The sequence below is a fragment of the Pseudorca crassidens genome, chromosome 1 (genome assembly GCF_039906515.1).
Source record: "Pseudorca crassidens isolate mPseCra1 chromosome 1, mPseCra1.hap1, whole genome shotgun sequence".
In the NCBI taxonomy this organism is placed as follows: Eukaryota; Metazoa; Chordata; class Mammalia; order Artiodactyla; family Delphinidae; genus Pseudorca; species Pseudorca crassidens.
Genome location: NC_090296.1, coordinates 41,147,920 through 41,168,949, shown reverse-complemented (window position 1 = coordinate 41,168,949; position 21,030 = coordinate 41,147,920). Strand labels below are relative to the sequence as shown.

The window sequence follows — 21,030 nt, the reverse complement described above, 5'->3', positions numbered from 1 at the left end:
GTGTCCCCCAGCCTCCCATAAAAGCTTTTAATTTTGATGAAATTAAATGTATCAATCTTCTTTACATGGTTTAAAGTGTTTTAGTCACCTTTAAGAAATCCCTGCCCTGATGTCATAATTTCTCCTATAATCTCTTCAGTTTAAAGTTTTTTCTTTTATGTTTAGATCATTTATTCATATGGAATTTCTTTTTGTTGATAGTGTGAGAAACAAGGATCTAGTTTTTTTTCCCCTTCATCTAGAAAGCCAGTGGTGTCCTAACCATTTATTGAGTAGTCATTCCTTTCCACATTAATTTGCTACTTCTTTCCTTTGTAAGATTCCCATGGATGGATGTATTGTTATTATTTTTGTTATCCTCTATGCTGCTTTTTTTGGGAGGGGGAGGGTGTGCTGTGTGGCTTGTGGGATCTTATTTCCCTGACCAGGGATTGCACCCAGTCCCTCGGCAGTGAAAGCTTGGAGTCCTAACCACTGGACCGCGAGGGAATTCCCCTCTATGCTTCTTTAACTGAAGTATATTTGGTCCTTGAAGTGTGCTTGGTATGTTGGTGGTACATAAATATATAGGTATATTTTTGGAATGTCAGTTTTACCTAGAGAATATGAAAAAATTTTTGAGTAATTGAATAACTGGGAATTATTTGAAGACATCTTTCAATGACAATAAATAGGATTGTATTGTGGAGTCAAATTGAGTTTTTATGAATTTTTAAGATAAAACATCATAATTTGAAGAAATGTTGACCTTGGGAGAAATGTTGACCTTATGTTGACCTTTTTTTTGAGACTATGTCCCCAGTCTTACAGGTGGTACATTTTTCTCTGCCATTTAAGAGTACTTTGATAGGAAAGGGTGAGAAGGACTGCTTTACATCCTTACATTAATTTTTTTTCCCCAAAGTGTTCTGTTTATTGTTCCATGTATAAATTGTGAGTATTTACACCATTGTTCTTGCTGTGATTTCTGCCTGGAATGTCATCCTTCTTTTGTACTTCAAAGCCATCAAATTCTTCAAGGCCCAATGCTGTTCAGCCTGTTTTCTGAGTCCGTCTCCAGCTGATCCTTGATACTGCCTCCTTTGAACTCTGGTCCTTATTAGTTCTTCTTTGCATTAAGTACTAGTTGTAATAGCTGATGTTTATTGAGAGCATACTATATGCCTGGTATATTTCTAAACATTTTAACTGAAATTAGCTGATACAAATCTCATCAACTCTGTGAGGCAGATCTCTACTTCCCTACACCTCAACCCCTGGAAGATACTATTTTTCTTTTTCACAAGGAAGTTGAGGCACAGTGATGGTTAATAATTCGTCTAGGGTTGCAGGCCTAACAAATGACTGAAGAGAAGGAGGCAAAATGGCTCCAGAATTTGTGCCCTTAATGGTGCTCTGTTCCCTCTCAGCTGCTCAGGAGTGAATCTACTACTGTTTTGACACTTAGCAGACACAACCTTGTCCCTTTGTTTTATGGACCCTTCGTCTTGCCATAGGGTAACACAAACTTTATAATTCACTGCCAAATGGATCTAAACCTTCTCATACCAAGTAGTTATATGATGGTTTGGATACTCTAGCATCACGGATAATGCTGTGAGATTTCCTGGATCTGAAGCTTTTGGGTTTGGCCAGATCTGGAACATTCAATTGGTAGAAAGATGCCCAGAAATGCCCAGAAATTAGGCGACATAGATTTCTAGCCCGCACTTAAACTATGACCTTTGACAGGTCATTTTGTTTAACTGCCTGTGGAAAGGGGAAAATAATATCTAACTCAGCCTTTATTTTTTAATCATGGTCTTTGTATAGATTTTTAAGCTTTTTAGAAGAACAGTTATATGCATTCAAAGTAGTATCATACTCATAATTTGTTAAAATAGCATTATGTTGGTACAAATTCAAAAGAATATATTGTCAGCATAGTAAGATTGAGAAACAAAATTCTTAGCAAAATTTTTTTTTTCTTCTAAAGGACCCTTTCTTCCTCTGCATACCTGTATATATTTTTGTGCATACATGTATGTGCTTGTGTGTATATATGTTTAAATATATGTGCTTCTAAAAGTATTGTCCCAATTTTTTCAAATGCTGAAAATGGTATATTTTTTCTGGGCAAAATTACCATATTATAGAAACTTTTGAAGAGATCCTGGGGGTCTGTGCCTTCTTATACTTTGTATTGCTAATCCCATCTGTCATAGAGCATTCTATATCACATCCCTAAATATAATATCATAGGGTATAATATTCTTTTTTTTTCCTTTGGTCATGCCACGCGGCTTGTAGGATCTTAGCTCCTCAACCAGGAATTGAACCTGGGCCCTTGGCAGTGAAAGCGCTGAGTCCTAACCACTGGACCCCTGGGGAATTCCTGTGGTTATAATATTCTTGATTGAATTAAAGCCTTAAGGGTAAGTCTGTACCATATATAAAGTTTGTAAGTATAGGTGATATGGAAAATTTAAACTGATAAACATCAGTTATATTGAGAGAAAATATATTCTTATTTGGAAAAAAAATTAACAACTTGTGTAACACCCCAAGGTATCTAGAATTATCCAAGTGGGAAGAAACCTTAGATATAAATTAGAATTTGACTTCCTCATAGTTCCTCATATTGTAAGAGACAAAGCTGGGATGGCAACCTAGGTCTTATGATTACCAACATGGGGTTTAATTATATCATCATATCTTTAGTAAATCACTTCAGTAAGTAATTTTTATGTGGTCAGTGGTAGTTTTATCTTTTTAAAGAAGTGTATTCTATAGACATAGAGAATGGATGTATGGATACGGGGGAGGGGGAAGGGGGATGGGATGAATTGGGAGATTGGGATTGATATATATACACTACTATGTATAAAATAGATGACTAATGAGAACCTACTGTATAGCACAGGGAACTCTACTCAGTGCTCTGTGGTGACCTAAATGGGAAGGAAATCCAAAAAAGAGGGGATATATGTATATGTGTAGCTGATTCACTTTGCTGTACAGCAGAAGCTAACACAACATTGTAAAGAAACTATACTCCAATAAAAATTAATTTTAAAAAAAGTGTATTCTAGAGTTAAAGAGTTGTCTTTGGTAAGAAAACTACCTTTGACGTGGTAAATGCAGGATTTATCATTTAAGGAAATGCATTCTAGAATAAAAACTTCCATGGCATGATCTTAGGACATGTAGGTAGTTTTTCACAGTGGTTTCACATATGTCCTCTCATTGGAGTAACATTTCTGGAAGAGAGTTAATTTAGGGATTATTATTGCTTTTATGGGTAAGGCAGTTGAACACTTAGGTGTTTTTTTTTTTTTTAACCGTTACGTGGGCCTCCCACTGTTGTGGCCTCTCCCGTTGCAGAGCACAGGCTCCGGACGCGCAGGCTCAGCATCCATGGCTCACGGGCCCAGCCGCTCCGCGGCATGTGGGATCTTCCCGGACCGGGGCACGAACCCGTGTCCCCTGCATCGGCAGGCGGACTCTCAACCACTGCGCCACCAGGGAAGCCCAACACTTAGGTTTTAAAACAATCTGGGGAACAAGTCTCAAGCTTGTCTATTATTTTATTAATTGATTTTCCTTAGTGTTTATTGGATATTTAAAATGACGAATTGAAAATGTTAATAAACATTGAGCAAACATTAATATACTTCGCTTTAAAAAAAAAGTGACAACATTTTTATTTTTTATAGACTTATTTTTTTAGAGCAGGTTTAGATTTACAACAACATTGAGAGGAAGGTACAGCGGTTTCTCATTTACCCATTATCAACATCGTTCACCAGAGTTGTCCTTTTTTTTTTTTCTTAATACCAAGGATGAATGTGTATTGACACATCATTATTACCCAAAGTCCATAGTTTACTTTAGGATTCACTTTTGATATTGTACATTCTATGGGTTTGGACAAAAGTATAATGACATATCCATCATTATAATATCATACAGAGTATTTTCACTGCTCTAAAATTCCTCTGTGCTCTGCCTATTCCTCCCTCCATCCACCACCAACCCCTGATCTTTTTATCATCTCCGTAATCCCTTCTCGGCCTTTTGACTAAGATCAGGTATATTGTTTCCATAATTTTGCCTTTTCTAAGATGTCATATAGTTGGAATCTTATACTATGTAGGCTTTTCAGATTGTTTTCTTTCACTTAGTAATATGCATTTAAGCTTCTTTCATGTCTTTTCATGGCTTCATAGTTCGTTTGTTTTTAGTGCTGAATAATATTCTGTTGTCTGGATATACCACAGTTTATGTATCCATTTATCTATTGAAGGACATCTTGGCTGTGTCCAAGTTTTCGCAATTATGAACAAAGATTCTGTAAACATTTGTGGAGGTATTTGTGTGGATGTAGTTTTCAACTTCTTTGGTTAAATACCAAGGAGCATAATTGCTGGATTGTATGGTAAGAGCATGCTGTGTTTCATAAAGAAACATCAAACTGTCTTCCAAAGTGACTGTACCATTTTGCATTCCCCCCAGCAATGTATGAGAGTTCCTGTTGCTCCACATCTTTGTAAGCATTTGGTGTTGTCAGTATATTGCATTTTGGCCATTTTAATAGGAGTGTAGTGTATACCTCATTGTTTTAACTTGCATTTCCCTGATGCCGTGTTATGTGGAACATCTTTTCATGTGCTTATTTGCTATCTGTATACAGGCATACCTTGGAGATATTGTGGGTTCAGTGCCAGACCACTGCAATAAAGTGAATATTGCAATAAAATGAGTCAATAATTTTTTGGTTTCCCAGTATGCATATAAAAGTTATGTTTACACTGCACTGTAGTCTATTAAGTGTGCAGTAGCATTATGTCTAAAAAAAAGTACATACCTTAATTAAAAAATACTCTATTACTAGAAAATGTTAACTATCATCTGACAATGCAGTTGCCACAAACCTTCAGTTAGTAAAAACCACAATATCTGCAAAGTGAAATAAAGCAGAGCTCAATAAAATGAGGTGTACCTGTGTCTTCTTTGGTGAGTTGTCTGTTAAGGTCTTTGGCCCATTTTTTTAAGAAGTTTTCTCCCCCGTATATTTTAGATAACAGTCCTTTATCAGGTGTTTTTTTTCTCTTGACATCATCTTTAGCAGAGCCGAAATTTTTAATTAAAAAAAAAATCCAGCTTATCAGTGATATCTTTCATGGATCATGCCTTTGGTGTTGTATCTATAAAGTCATCACCATACCCAAAGTCATACAGTTTTGTTTTTGTTTTAATTTATTTATTTAATTTATTTTTGGCTGCGTTGGGTCTTCGTCGCTGTGTGTGGGTTTTCTCTAGTTGCGGGGGTTACTCTTCAGGCAGTGCGCAGGCCTCTCATTGCGGTGGCTTCTCTTGTTGCAGAGCACGGGGCTCTAGGGACGCGGGCTTCAGTAGTTGTGGCCCACAGGCTTAGTTGCTCCACGGCATGTGGGATCTTCCTGGACCAAGGCTCGAACCCATGTCCCCTGCATTGGCAGGCAGATTCTTAACCACTGCACCACCAGGGAAGCCCCGAGTCATACAGTTTTTATCCTACGTTATACTCAAGGAGTTTTATAGTTTTGCATTTTACATTTAGGCCTGTGAGTTAAGTTTGGAGTTAATTTTTTAAGGGTGTAAGGTTCATGTGTAGATTCATTTTTTTCCATGTGGATGTCCAGTTTGTTGAAGAGACTGTTTTTGCTTCATGTGTTGCTTTTGCTCTTTTGACAAAGATCAGCTGAGTATATTTATGTGGGTCTATTTCTAGGCTATTTTGTTCCATTGGTCTATTCATCTATTCTTTTACCAATACCACAGTGTTTTGATTATTGTAGTTTTGTAGTAAATCTTGAAGTCAGGTAGCATCAGTTTTCCAACTTTGTTCTTCTCCTTCAACATTATGGTACCTATTCTGGTCTTTTGCCTTTTTATATAAACTTTAGAATCAGTTCGTTGATGTCCATACACTAACTTCCTGGCAATTTGATTGGAATTGCATTGAATCTATAGATCAAGATGGTAAAAACTGACAACTCAAAATATTGAGTCTTCCTTTCCATGAACTCTTTCTGTCCATGAATATCTTTCCATTTATTTAATTCTTTTTAAATTTTGTTCATAGGAGTTTTGTAGTTTTTCTTATATTGTACGTATTTTGTACAATATCTTGTACGTATTTTGTACAATATCATGTACATATTTTGTTAGATTTATACTTAAACGTTCAAATTTTTGGGAGCTAACATAAATGGTATTGTGTTTTTAATTTCAAATTGCACTTGTTCATTATTGGTACATAGGAAAGCAGACTTTTTGTATATTGTATCCTGCAACTTTGCTATAATCACTTATTAGTTCTAGAAGTTTTTTGGTTGATTCTTTTGGATGTTTAACATAGACAATCATGTCATCTGTAAACAAAGAGAGCTCTGTGTCTTCCTTTCCAATCTGTATATCTTTTATTTCCTTTTCTTGTCTTACTGCATTAGCAAAGACTTCCAGTATCATGTTGAGAAGGAGTAGTGACAGTAGGAGACAGTGAGAGTAGGAGACAGTCTTGCTTTGTACCTGATTTTAGTTGGAAAATTTCCAGTTTCTCACCATTAAGTATGATGTTAGCTGTAGGTTTTTTTGTATCTAGTCTTTGTCAAGATTTTTAATTGACTTCTTAGCTCTGGAAAAAGAAGAAACAAGCTGATTAAAAATCTTGACAGAGGAATATAAGCAGTTAAATATCCTTGACAGAAGAAAATAAAATCTAAAAATAAGTTGTTCAGAGAGAAAAGAGGGCAGGCACCATTCTGGTTTTTAAAAACAAAAGAAAACCATAAAAATATCTTTGGGGATGGGTAATAACTGAGGATTTGGGCTTTTTCAGCAAATTTTCCTGTGTTCTGCAGAATATAAGATTTTGTTTGAAAAAGTTCCTAGCACTCTTGGAGGCAAAAGATTGCCCACATACTGCTCTTTTGGTTGCTCTGCTGCCAGATGAAGTGAACTAGCAATACGGAACTTTTTCTTCTGTTCTTTTTTTGTATGACTAGTTTTCATGTATATAATCTGTAAATACATATATTGTAAGTATGTAGAAAAAGATCTGGCCACGTAAACATGGAACTTAACAGTTGTATGGTACATGTGGGAAGTGAGATGTAGAACAGAATGAAGTAGAACTTTGAGTTTTTTCTCTATATACTTCTATATTTGAGCTTTAAAAAAAGAATTATTTGTTCTTTTAGCAATTAAAATCAGAAAGGGAAAAGTATGGGAAAATAAATTATTTTAAAAAAACCTTAATACTGTTGAAATCCTTATGATTTAAGGTAGATTTTTAAAAAGTGGAGATGTAGAACTGATGGTGGTAACAAATTATATGTCTGAGATTACAATATGACTTTTAGAAATACTAAAGTGTTCTATATTACCTTGTTAACTGAATTATTGACTCCAAGACCTTGAAATATAGAATATTCTATGTATTGGCTCAATGGTTTTGAGTATTTCAGATGGCTCCTTGCCTATAAATATCTTTAGTCAGTGTAGTTCTAAAGTGTCCTTATTTTCAACTTCTCTAGTTGGATTTAATTTCCTCCAACCACAAAGATTAGGCAAAATGTACCACTCCCAATCTTCCCAATCCCAAGTGAATTTTCTGGGGTTTTGTTGATCTTGAATAATGACAACTATGATCTCTGTTCTCCCTCTTAGGGATTTTTTGCCTCTATTTTTTGATGGATTTTTTTCCCCTCTACTTTAAGATAGAAATATGCAAAGGTCAATGTTAGTATTTTACTGATAACTAACCTTAACTATTCTTATTTAGCTGTATCATTCTTCTCATTTAGCTTATTCCATAAATCAACTACATATTTGGAAGAAATCAACTTTTCCCTTATTTATTAGAATTTGTCCTTTTTTTTGTGTGTGTGTTGTGATGTGTTTAGAATAATAATAGGCTAAATTCCTGCCCTCCATTCTAGTGGAGGTTACAGAAAATCAACACATAAAGAAATAAATAATTTCATATAGTGCTAAGAAAGGAGTGATAGGGTTGGTATGGCCCTAACCTATGGAGTTGGGGGCAATATTACAATTGGAGGACTACATACCAAAATGTTTAAATGTTTGAAAGTATGAATCAAGCTACATCTTTAGTGCAGCCTTAGTTCCAACGCTGCTTCCTGAGTTCCCAGGAACCTGAATCTTTAAGACCCACAGGCTAAAGCAGCTCCTTTCTTCTGGTCAGCCTTTCCACTTGCTAGTCTGATTACTAGCATGGATCTGCTAGGGCAGGGCGGGGCAGGGATGATTGGGTGGTGCCTGGACCCATCTAAAACAGTATATGAACTGACCCTGTCAATTCGCAGGAATCTTAATTTGCAGGAATCTCGTTAACTTTGCCAGCTTCTTTCTTTCCCAACTCAAGACTTCCAGGAAGTTCTAAGTTCTTCCCCAAATTGTACTACCCAAGAAGGGAGGAAAGAAGGGATGGAGGTATTTGGGAAACTTGGCTTGCCTGGGCAATCACTTTGGTGAATTTAGGACAGCCAGGTTTAACTGGTTAAAGATTTTATAAGTAGCCATTCTTTCTAGGATTTCTCAGGGCAGAAGCTGTGGTGATTTTCTCCTTTCTCCACATATACTAGGTCACTCTCAGTTCTTTATCCTCTGGCCTGGGGCCTCCTTCAGCTAGCACCTCTCCCTTTTGAGTAACTGCCACTTACTCAATTGCTAACGGAACTTTAAAAAACTTCCTTACAAAGGCTGAAAGGGGAAAAAAAGTTTTTGTTTTAGTGATTATGATATGCAGTGTTCTCTAAAGTGCAGGCCCCTGCCAGGTCTAAGGGTGATACTGGACTGAGAGTGGAGTTGACCCTAGACTGCTCTTTTATGTGCCTCTTTGACTTCCCCCTGTCCTGCTATCTGAGTCCTCCCAGATCCCAAATCAATTTTTAAAAACTTGTATATTTGTTTAATTTGTAAAACTAAACTGGTAACCCTTGGGACATCTATGTCTGAAGTAGGCTCCAAATGAAAATGAACTTTTTTCCCAAAGGTTTTTAATAAGAGTTTAAGCAGCAATGATTAATTTTCCTGCCCCTCTGCAGCCCCCCCAAACAAAGAAACACCAAAACAAAGGCAAACTATATACAGAGTTGTTGCCGATTTGAATACTAGCTTAAAAGTTATATTTTCCTCCTTACAGGTGTGAAAGTTGCGTGGACTTACTCTTTGTGAGAGGAGCTGGAAACTGTCCTGAGTGTGGCACTCCACTTAGAAAGAGCAACTTCAGGGTACAACTCTTTGAAGATCCTACTGTTGACAAGGAAGTTGAGATTCGGAAAAAAGTGCTAAAGATGTAAGTGTTAATGTTTGAATGATTCAGTTCACAAAGAGGACTTTAACAATTATTTCTGTAATTGATATAATTATTTACTTGTAGAAATGTGGACAGTTTGACAAGTGAATAAGTATAAATTCATTTATGTAATTGTTCAATGTTAAAAAAATTATTAAGGTCTTAGAGAACTCAGTAATATTAATTATCTAATCTTTTTTTATTTGTCTGCGTCAGGTCTTAGTTGAGGCATGTGGGATCTTTTGTTGCGTCCTGCAGGCTCTTCATTGTGGCGTGCGGGCTTCTCTCTAGTTGTGGCATCTGGGTTTTCTCTTCTCTAATTGTGGCATGCAGGCTCCTGAGCGCGTGGGCTCTGTAGTTTGCGGAACGCGGGCTCTCTCTAGATGACCGTGCGAGCTCAGTAGTTGTGGCTTGCGGGCTTCTCTCTAGTTGTGGCATCTGGGTTTTCTCTTCTCTAATTGTGGCATGCAGGCTCCTGAGCGCGTGGGCTCTGTAGTTTGCGGAACGCGGGCTCTCTCTAGATGACCGTGCGAGCTCAGTAGTTGTGGCTTGCGGGCTTAGTTGTCCCACTGCATGTGGGATCTTAGTTCCCCTACCAGGGATCGAACTACTGTCCCCTGCATTGGAAGGTGGATTCTTTACCACTGGACCACCAGGGAAGTCCCTAATTATCTAATCTTTGTTAGAGAAGTGTAAATCTTTTTTATTAAAAAATTAAAAAAAATTTTTTGGCCACTCCATGCAGCTTGCAGGATCTCAGTTCCCTACCAGGGATGGAACCTGGACCATGGCAGTGAAAGCCCAGAATCCTAACTACTAGGCCATCGGGGAACTCCCAGAGAAGAGTAAATCCTCCAAATTGATGGCTTCACAATTTATTTGCTTTATTTATTCTTTAATTTAATTAGTAAATATATACTGAGTACCTATTCTGTTCGAACAGTGTTATACATATTAGGCCCTCGAAAGGCTTACAGTACAGTAGCTTGGATAGCATAGACATAGACAGTAAAACAGGCAAACAAAACAAATATGTGATTATACATTGAGAAAAATGCTATGAAGTTAGGGACTGAATGTTGTTGTGAGTCAGTGATGTAAGGTAAGGCCTGAGGAGGTAACATTTAAGTTGAGATTGAAAGCTATTAGAGAAAAATCAGCATTAGCTACAATTTATTTTGATAGATCTCTCTGTGTGTATGTGAGTACATAAATATTTCTAATATTCTTTTTCACTTACGATTTAATTTTTTACTCTTTGTTAATAGTTTTGGATTTCATTTTGGATTTTCATTTTATGTTATAAGCCACTTTATTGTTTTTTATTTATTTATTTTTTTGTTCTTTCTTTTTAAACATCTTTATTGGAGTATAATTGCTTTACAATGGTATGTTAGTTTTATTGTTTTTTAGGTTTAAAGAATTAATATCTATCTATCTAGGTAGTCTACATTTCAACATTGGTCACCAATGTTTTAGCGGCATCTTTCTAGGTACTTTACTAGATAAAGTGTTACTTTATCAATACCCCAAGCTACTCTTTTAGTTTTTGGATTGCTTATGGGAGATAGTCTCTTAGATTCTTATCTTTTTCATTAAGCCCTCTCGTTTCCTAATTCTTCACAGGCACACTTGTAATATTTATAGATTTTCTTGATCTAGCATCCTTTAGACTGTAACTGTCATGAAAAACAGGCAGGTGTCTTTTTATTTATTTATTTTTTAGAGAAACATTTTATTTGTTTATTTTATTTTTTAAAATTTATTTATTTATTTTTGGCTGTGTTGGGTCTTTGTTGCTGCACTCGGGCTTTCTCTAGTTGCGGCGAGTGGGGATTACTCTTCTTTGTGGTGCACGGGCTTCTCATTGCAGTGGCTTCCCTTGTTGCGTAGCATGGGCACGTGGCTCAGTAGTTGTGGTGCACGGGCTCAGTTGCTCCGCGGCATGTGGGATCTTCCTGGAGCAGGGATTGAACCCGTGTCCCCTGAATTGACAGGTGGATTCTTAACCACTGTGCCACCAGGGAAATCCCAGGAAGGTGTCTTTTTAATTAATTTTAGCTTTCTGGAAATTAATGACTCTATTTATTAAAAGTAAACAATATCATAATTCCAATGATAGACCTTGTTTAAGCTCATTTCCCATTTCTTCAGTGTCCTAATTTCTTTATTTTTCCCTTAAGTCTTAGGATTTTACATGTTGTACCATTCTCTCCTGATTCTACTCCTTCTCTGTAGTCATAAGAATTTAAGAACAACATTCTTGCTGTAGTTACAAACCTGGTGTCAAAAAACTGTTTTACGCTGTAAGCAGTCCTTTTTTACGTATCATGTATGAATTAGTAAGAACAAACAAACCAGTTAGTTACTATTGAAAGCAAATGATATGGAATATGTTCATTTTTTTCTTCTCTTAAAGATACAATAAAAGGGAAGAAGACTTTCCTAGTCTAAGAGAATATAATGATTTCCTGGAAGAAGTGGAAGAAATTGGTATGTTTTTAATGCTTATACTTTTGGTGTGCCAGCCTGTGTGCTTTTATCTTTTAGATGCCTAGGAGAACATCTCATATAAAAGTCTCTGACAGGTTTTGTTGTGGTAGCTGATGTTTACCTAATTATTTTGCATTGCACTTAAAGGACATACTTAAGTAATAAACATTTTGTCTTAGGAAAAGTATGACTAATAGAGGTACTACTACTTTATAGCTGGGAAGCAAGGCTGTATGTGTATATATCATCTATACATTGATGATGTATTAGAGTAAACAAGAAAAAAATATTCAGTTTTTTAAGAAATAGGGTTTCCATGGTGACTAAAGCCATAAGTTGTTTATCATCATTTATGCTTCTGTGCATGCAGTAATTTGAAAATACTTGGAAGCAGTTGACTGTTGAAGTGGCATTCTATTATTCAATGTTATTCTAGAATCTGAAGTTAGAGTAATCTTAGTGCTTATTCTTTCTATTGTGATTAGTCAAAAAGAAGCGTTCATCAAAAGAAAGTATTGTTTCTGTTTTTTTAATAAGATGTCACAGATGTTAAAAAGTCTGAATTTGTTATACATCAATTAAAATAATTAATGTTGTTTTTTAAAAACTTGCCATAATATTACTCACCATAGGTTTGGAAATAATACAAAAATTAGAGACTATGAAAATTAGAACAAGATTAAGAGAATTAAACAGGTATCTTTTTATTCTTCTCTCAAACCTGATAACCAAGCTATACTCACATTATTTTGTGTTTAAAATATGATTATAATAAAATTTATCATTCTTTAAAATATTTATATATGGTAAATATTTAGAAAATTCAAATTCCTGAGGAATGGAGTATTCTAGTTCCTTTAATTTCTTTATTAACTAAGAAAAACCCAGAAAATCTTTTGTTTCACCTGTTATTGAAACTTTTCTAAAATATCTAAGTTCATTTATTATATCATAGCAAGTAGCATGTACAGACATAAGTTAGGCTTTTTCTGGGATCTTTTAGTGCCTTGGAGCCATTGCTTTTTTATTCTAATTGTATTCATTGTACTTTGTATGTAGTCTTAGCAACCATGAATGGCTATGAACTTTAGCTGAAAAGATGGTAGAATTGGGAGTGCTAAGACAAAGTAGAAAAGTTAGGATGTAGACTGAGACGATAAACTGAAAACAAATCTGCAAGAATGGGCAAGTGTGCAGCTATGTAGAAATCTGACTATACTTAGATATTTGGTTTAGAACAGGCAGTTGGACACCAAGCAGGAAGACACTTAGCTTACATTTATTCTGAAGGCCGTGTTGTTATTCAAAAGTCTGGTCAGGCAATAAAGGGAAAGGAGATTATAGATGTCACAGAGCAAGTTGAATACATGGTCTCAAGTCCAAGCAGGCAGGTAGGATAATTAAAAGAAACTGATGGACCAAGAAGGTGGGGAAGATGGGATCTTGATTCTGGAACAAGGTTTTAGTTGAGCCATGATTTTAAGAAATACATGTTTTTTGCTATGAAGTTTGAAGTTATGAACAACCTGAGGGCCCATAGGTAAAATCGTGTCCAGAAGTGGGAGCTAGGATTGACAGGTAAGAGCAAGTCCAGATATTAGGGCTTACAATATGCCATTTTTTCTTTACCAGATAAGAAAGCTGGCTCAGAGCATTTAATCTGAAAGTGATTCTGCTATTATGTATTGATATATTCACGAAGGACTATCTTTAGTTGCATTATGTTGGTGCTCTCTTAACAAAACTCCGCTTAATTGACTCATTGGAGTAACTGATATTTCCCAGTCCTTCTGTAACATGTACTGACTGATGATCGAAGCATAATGAATGCATGATGAATCTTGTCCATTAGAAGATTTCTATACCTCTGTACTTCTCTCTCCAGTTCAGTTATATATCGAGTTGGTTGTACTGGTAACCAAACCTTCTTATGTCAGTTGTACTTGTTATTGTAATTAATTTAATTAAGTAGTTTATAAGATTGGGAAAAATTACAAACCTCTAGAAGGATTCTAGTTCTCAGGTCCTTGATCCACTTTAAAAAGATGGAAACTGAGCAGTATAAATGACAGGTATGGTTTATACAAGAAGGAAGCACAATTCCCATTAAAAACTGTATCTTGACTGTGTGTTATTACATTAGAGAATGACTATACACTTACTGCATATGCTTTAAGTTAAAATAAAGTGTTTAAGAAGAGTGTATGTATGTTTCCCTTCTTTAACAGACTTTTCTAAGTAATCAGCTACTGATCCTGATCATGTTGGACAAAGAGCAGTTCTGCTGCATTTGAAAATATTGATGAAGTTTGGGACCTCGCTTCATGGACTTATAGTTTATTTTCTGAACTTTAGCTCAATTCAGCAAATAGTAATTGTTCTATGTGAACTATTTACTTGCTGAGGATATATGATCTTTGTGTTCAGTAAGTTCATACTCTAAAGGGGGAGATAATTATGTAATTATAATTTAATGTGAAAGCAGTGTAGGCATTTATTTATAAAGTGTTTCAGGAATATAGATAGCAAAACAGTTAATTCAGCATTAGGAAATAGAGGTAAAGTTTGAACACATTTGAGTTCGATCTTAAAAGATGAATAGTGGTTTACCAGGTAGGAAGAGGATGGAAGAACATTTGTAGCAAAAGACAAAGTCACAGAGATATAAAGGTGTTGAGCATGTTGGGTAATGTAGCAAGTAATCTGTTATAGGTAGGTAGACATGGGGAATGACTAGCAATGAGGTTTGAAAAACAGATTGGACCTGGGTTAATGAGGGCTTTGTAAGCTAGACTGTAAGGGTAAGATTTTATTCTATGGCCAGCCACATACTGTGGTAGTGATGTGGAATATTGACAGGAGATACTCGAGGCTGGGAAACCATTTTTTGGGGGCTGTAGCAGCAATTTGGGTGAGAAATAATGAGTGCTTAGAGTAGGTAGTAACTGAGGGAGGTAGGTAAAAGGGATGTTTTAGAACTAAAATATTCGAGTGACTAATTTCGTGTAGGAAGTGAGGTTAGAAAGAGCAGGCAAGGATGAATTGCAGTATTCTGACCTTGAGCAGTTGCTGGTGTTAATCTAGAAAATAAAAGTGGGAGAACTGGCATTATTTTCCATTGTTTTGTTGGGTAGAGAGTATGGAAATGAGGGTAAGACCAGTTTTAGCCCTCTTAAATTTTGTTAGGGTGTGACTGCACCACTTAGTTATGTGTCATTGTTCTGATTGTTATGGTATAAATAAAACTTTCTTTTTTTTTAAACTTCCTTTTAAAATCTTGTTTCAGTACCTGTGTACTTTGTGTCTTATTCATGCTTTCAAAGGTGATTAGTTGGATGTTTGTGGTATCTGTATTAGCTATCTCTGTGTTAATCAAAAGTATAATTTTCACAACTCTTGAGATAGGCATTTTAATCCCTGTTTTGCATATGGAGAGGGGGCACAGAGAGTTTAAGTATTGTGCTGAAGATCACATTGCTAGTAAATAATGGAGCCAGATTTTGAACATGGGTTTTCCTCTCTCAGAGCCCATGAAAGTGCTTAGTAGTCTCAGAGAATAGTTAGTAGTCTGAGTCTAGAACATGGGATGCAGATTGGTAGAATAGTGGGAGATGAGAGAAAAAAGTAGGTTGGAGCTATATTTTGAAGGATCTTAAAGAAGTTTGGAAGGAAGGAGGGAAGGTAAGATGGTGATACTGAAGATGGTTAGAGTGAAAGGAATAGAGTTGGTAGGGTGGCTAAGGACTCAGTGTTTGAGGATTTATAAATTGGGGATTGGTCATTTTGTTATATAAATTTCATTATGAATCCTTTGAATATAAAAATTTTAAAGTATTAGAATTTCAAATAATGGCATAAAAATTACAGTAGAGGGGGCACACATGAAGGTGAACTTTCTTATAGCATTAATAATAGGCTCTTTTCTGTGGTTATGACAATCTAAACATAAAAACTCTTGTTCCTTTTGGCCTCAGGGATTATCTCAAAGATTTGTCCTTAGTTTCATAATAAACATTCTTTTGGTTCAGGGTATGCTTATTTTAAAAGGGTGAGAAAGTCCTAAGGGCTTTAATTATAAATTCTGGATGTCAAAAAGACTTTAAAATTGTACTCAAATAACATTAAATCTTTCAGAAAATACAATAGGTTTTTTGTTGGCTTTTAATACTTGACTAAAGGCAGATCAACCTCTGAGCTAAACTAGTAACCAGATAGATAAAGGGCCAAATGATTGTTACAGAAAATTGTTCCTTTTTCTTCAAGGCTATTATACCAACCTAATTCATTGTGGCATGAATGAGACTTGCTTCTTCTGAAAATGTTTCAAAATTGTAATCCACTTTTATGTTTTTTTTCTTTTTTTTAAAGGAAGAGATTTGTATTATGATTACAATTTGTATCTATTATATTGCTTTTACCTTTGCTTTTTCAATTAAAGAATGAAATAAATTAGTTACTTTAGTTTCATTAGAATTCATCATAAATTTTTTAATAAGCAAAAAGAAAGAAATTGTCTATAAACAGTTTTCACTTAGATTTTAACTTTGCTGTTTCTAGGTTCTATTTAATGGGAAGTTTAAATTAGTACATTGTCTAGCTTGCTGATAAATTGTAATTTTTTTTCTTAAACTGCTGTAAACATTCTAGTAGAGTTCAACATAGGATATCAACTTGATTACCTTTACTTGTCAGTAGATTCATACCATAAGAAACAAAGATTTTTTCCTGTAGTTTTGCACCTGCTTACTTTGCCATTCTGTATAATTCAGTTCTGTAATTATAAAGCTCATTTAAATTAAATCTGTATTTATAAAGATAATTATAAATATTAGCATTGATTTAATTTTGCTTTTTTTTTTTTTTGCGCGGTATGCGGGCCTCTCACTGTTGTGTCCTCTCCCGTTGAGGAGCACAGGCTCCGGACGCACAGGCTCAGCGGCCATGGCTCACGGGCCCAGCCGCTCCGTGGCATGTGGGATCTTCCCGGACCGGGACACGAACCCGTGTCCCCTGCATTGGCAGACGGACTCTCGACCACTGCGCCACTAGGGAAGCCCTGATTTATTTTTTATTTTAGTTTCTTATTGAGTTATAATTAACATGCAATATTGTCTTAGTTTCAGGTATACAACATAGTGATTTGCTAATTTTATGCATTATGAAATGATCACTGCAATAAGACCGGTTCTTATCCATCACTATAGAAAGTAGTTACAGTATTATTGACTATATTCCCTATGTACATTACATCCCTATGACTTATGACTTACTTTAAGCAGGCAGTTTGTACCTCTTAATCAGCTTTACCTATTTCGTCCATTCCCTCACTCCCAGCATTGGTTTATTTATTTTTTTCCCTTTTGTAATAATTCAACAAGCATTTCTTGAGCTCTTACCAGATGAGAAGTTCCTGTTGTTTTTTAAATAGACTTTATTTTTTAGAGCAGTTTTAGATTCACAGCAAAATTAAAGGGAATATACAGAGAGTTCCTGTATACCCCTTGTGCCACACATGCACAGACCTCCCTCACTATCAACATACCCCACTAGAGTGGTAAATTTGTTACAGTCAATGAACCTACATTGACATATCGTTATCTCCTAAGTCCATAGTTTACATTAGGGTTTACTCTTGGTGTTGTACATTTTATGGGTTTGGATAACTGTATAATGGCATGTATCCACCATTATAGTATTGTACAGAACAGTTTTGCTACCCAGAAATTCCTCTGTGTTCTGCCTGTTTGTCCCTCCTTCCCCCGAATCCCTGGCAACCACTGATCTTTTTACTGTCTCCATATTTTTGCCTTTTCCAGAGTGTCATATAGTTGGAATCGTACAGTATGTAGCCTTATCAAATTGTTTTCTTTCTCATAGTAATATGCATTTAAGGTTCCTCCATGTCTTTTCATGGTTTTATAGCTTATTATTATTACTGTTATTATTTGGTGCTGAATAATATCCCATTGTCTGGATATATTATAGTTTATTTATCTTTTCAAACTACTGAAGGACGTCTTGATTGCTTCCATGTTTTGGCAACTATGAATAAAAGCTGCTGTAAACATTCGTATGCAGGCTTTTGTGTGGACATGGTTTTTAACTCCTTTCGATAAATACCGAGGAGGGCAGTTGCTGGATTGTATGATAAGAGTATCTTTCGTTTTGTAAGAAACTGTCAGACTGTTTTCCAAAGTGCTGGGCCATTTTGCATTCCCACTGCAGTGTATGAGAGTTCTTGTTGCTCACATCCTTGCCAGTATTTGGTGTCATCATGTGTTGGTTTTTGCCCATTCTAATGGGTGTATAGTGAAAGTTTTTTATTTAAATGCTGGGAGTGATAAAGCAGAATCAATCCTAGAATCTGCCCTCAAGGACCACTCTATTAGGTCAAATAGATAGGTACATTGAAAATAATTATACAGGGTAGAAAGTGGATAAATACCACCAGAATGATATTACGTAATCTGTTGTGAGCATTCAGGGGTGGAGAGATGTAGGGGATTTCTAACTGCAAAGTGAGTTATAGCATTCAGGGATGGAGGATGGAGAGGATTTGCACCTGCAAAGTGAGTTATGAGGAAGAGCTGCTGATTAAGCTGGATATAGAAGCGTAGCCAGATACAGATATTCACAGTTGTTCTGGGTTGAGGCTGGTACTAAGATGGGCCCTGTGGGAGCAGTTTGCTCACAGGTATGGAAATAGGAAAGTGTGGCCTGTACAGATGCAGAGAAATAACTGAACTGGGCTAGCAGTGGTCTTCAGGCATAGAGAGAAGCAATAAAACTAGCATTGTAGACAAAAGTTCACGCTTTGGAACACAACACTGTGAATCAACTATACTCCAATAGAAATTAAAAAAAAATTTCAGGCTTTGGAATCAGCCTAGGTTAAAATCCTGGTTCTAACATTTACTATACCTTGGACGTAGTTATTTAATATCTTTAAACCTTACCTGTAAAGTGTAAATGACAGTAGTACCTCACATATCTCATAAGATTATCAGGAGGATTAAGTGATATAATTAGGTCAGATGCTAGATGTAGTGCCTATCATACGTGTTTTATAGATCTTTGAGATGTTTCATAGATACACATGCGCGTGCCCACATACACGCGCTATAGAGGTTTTTTTTTTTTTTTTAATTGGGGTATAGTTGTTTTACATCAAGCAGAGTTTTGAGAAGGAGATCACCTCAAGAAGACAAATGAAGGAAAACTACTTTGGTTGGATTGCTCAATCTCTCTTTCCCTTGGTTCTTGAAGAGGCTCTGAGGAATCTGCAAAACTCTCAAAGCAGTGAGGGAAAAGTAATGTAAGAGTTAAGACTGGATTTTTTTTCAAGGCATTGTGAATGGAGAAGTGATGATACAGAGATTATAGAAAATATGATGAAGTGCAAAGTAAAGAATGCTGTGTATGTGTATACATATCATGTAAAGTAGAAAGAGATTTTTATATGAGCTGTGAATAAATTTTCCACATTTATAAGAGAAGGAAGTTATTTCTAGTTAGGGGAACCGGGGAGAACTTCATGGAAAAGATAGTATTTGGGTAGACATTTGAAGATTGGGTATATTTTCAAAAATAAGAAAGGGGGATCAGGCATTCTGGGCAATGGTATGATCAAAGGAACTGGACCAGGAAATGTGGGGAACATTTGGGAAATGCACACCTGTCTAGTTTCAAGATAGGTCTTTATTGAGGGGAGATAAAAGTAGTTATAGCCAAATTAGGAAGGGCTCTGGATTCTAAAAGTGTTTGATTTTGTTTTTTCCTAGTAAATGGGGGAAGGCAGACGGGATGAGAGAGGACTATAGGATGGTAGAGGTGGAAGGTGATTTGAGGTGTGCTTCAGAAATATTAGTCTGGCAGCATTGTATACTATGGATGGGGTTAGGGAATAGGGAAAGATGCAAAGATTCTGGAGACAGGAAGTTAAGTCAGAGATTAAATTATCCAGGGAGAGGTAAGATCCTGGCTTGGAGTACTGGCAGGTACTTTGAAAATAAGGGCAATTTTAAAGAGATTTTGGTGGTAGAATCTGTAGTATTTTGCAGCTGGTGCTTATGGAGTGCAAAGGACAGTGGGTCACATGAATGAGATGTTAAATCCTGGTGTCTTAGCATGATAGTCATAATATTAACAGGTAAAGAATTTACAAGGAGGAGTAAATTTGGACATGTTTATGTGCTGGGTTTTCTAAATTGTACTTTGAGATGATATCAGCTTTTCCTGGCATTTCTTTGCTTGAAACTGTGGCAAGTTATGAGATTACCCAAGGAACATAGAGGGAGGAAAGAGGGCAAAAGTCAGAATCATGCAGTGTACCTAGAGAGCAAGATGAGGCAGAGATGGAAACAAGAATGGGTAGTTGTAGTAGTAGGAAGGAGATCAGGAGAAAATATTAACAAATTAGTCACGGGAAGGACGTGCTGAGGAAAAAAAAGTGATCAAAATTCTTAAGTGGGCATAGATGTTGAGGGTGGTAGAGGTTGTGAAAGATTTTTGGATTTGGTGGCTCAGTGGATGGCTGTTAAATGCAAGGAGTAAATTGTGAGTGGTTGGCAAGGACAGTGGAATCAGAGTGGATCACAGTTGTCTTTCTGAGGGCTGTTGCTAGTTTGGAACTTCTTTCTCTGACTATTTTGTGTTGGGGCCAAAGTGTGATTTATAGGGAATGCCCTATGTTGCATCCTAGACAGATTCCCTGGTTTACCACCATTATTATTTTCTTTTCTACTTTGTGATAAAAAAGCTGGAGCAATAGCTAGAGGGCTGTTGTTTCTCATTTTCTCTCACTTCTCCCAGAGTTTTAAAATTGCATGTAATAGAATTGAGAATTGCTGCTTTTTTTTCTACGTACTTAAATAAGCCTGGATTTTCAACAATGATTATGATAAATTGATGTTCTGAAATAAGTTGGTCCTTTGAAGAGATAAAAATTAAATTATGGATCAGATTGGTCTTTTGAGTATGTTTAATGGCCTTACTCAACAAAACAGATAACCCTCTGTTGGGCTTCCAATATTACTTTTCAGCTCTTACAGACCTAATGCAAAAATCTAGGAACTATTTGAGATGGTTATTAGTTAAATGAAGGAGTGAGATGGGGAAGGAATCTGTAGAAACATGGAGTAAAGCAGAGTTATTTAGGGTAGATCAAACCTGTTTATAGGTCAAGCTGGAGGAAG

The 21,030-nt window shown here is 36.0% G+C and overlaps 1 protein-coding gene across 7 annotated transcripts in view; it reads left to right on the top strand.

Moving 5' to 3' along the window:
* The window catches only part of MNAT1 (MNAT1 component of CDK activating kinase), a 218,515-nt gene that overhangs the window by 36,763 nt on the left and 160,722 nt on the right, over positions 1–21,030 (top strand). For all 7 annotated transcript variants that reach the window (XR_010942536.1, XM_067734249.1, XM_067734217.1 and 4 more), the window contains exons 2-3: positions 9,191–9,343; positions 11,763–11,836. Coding sequence is in view for 6 of the 7 variants with exons in the window: in XM_067734249.1 (XP_067590350.1) it covers positions 9,191–9,343; positions 11,763–11,836 (227 nt within the window). In the remaining variant the exon portion in view is untranslated. The remainder of the gene's footprint in view (positions 1–9,190; positions 9,344–11,762; positions 11,837–21,030) is intronic.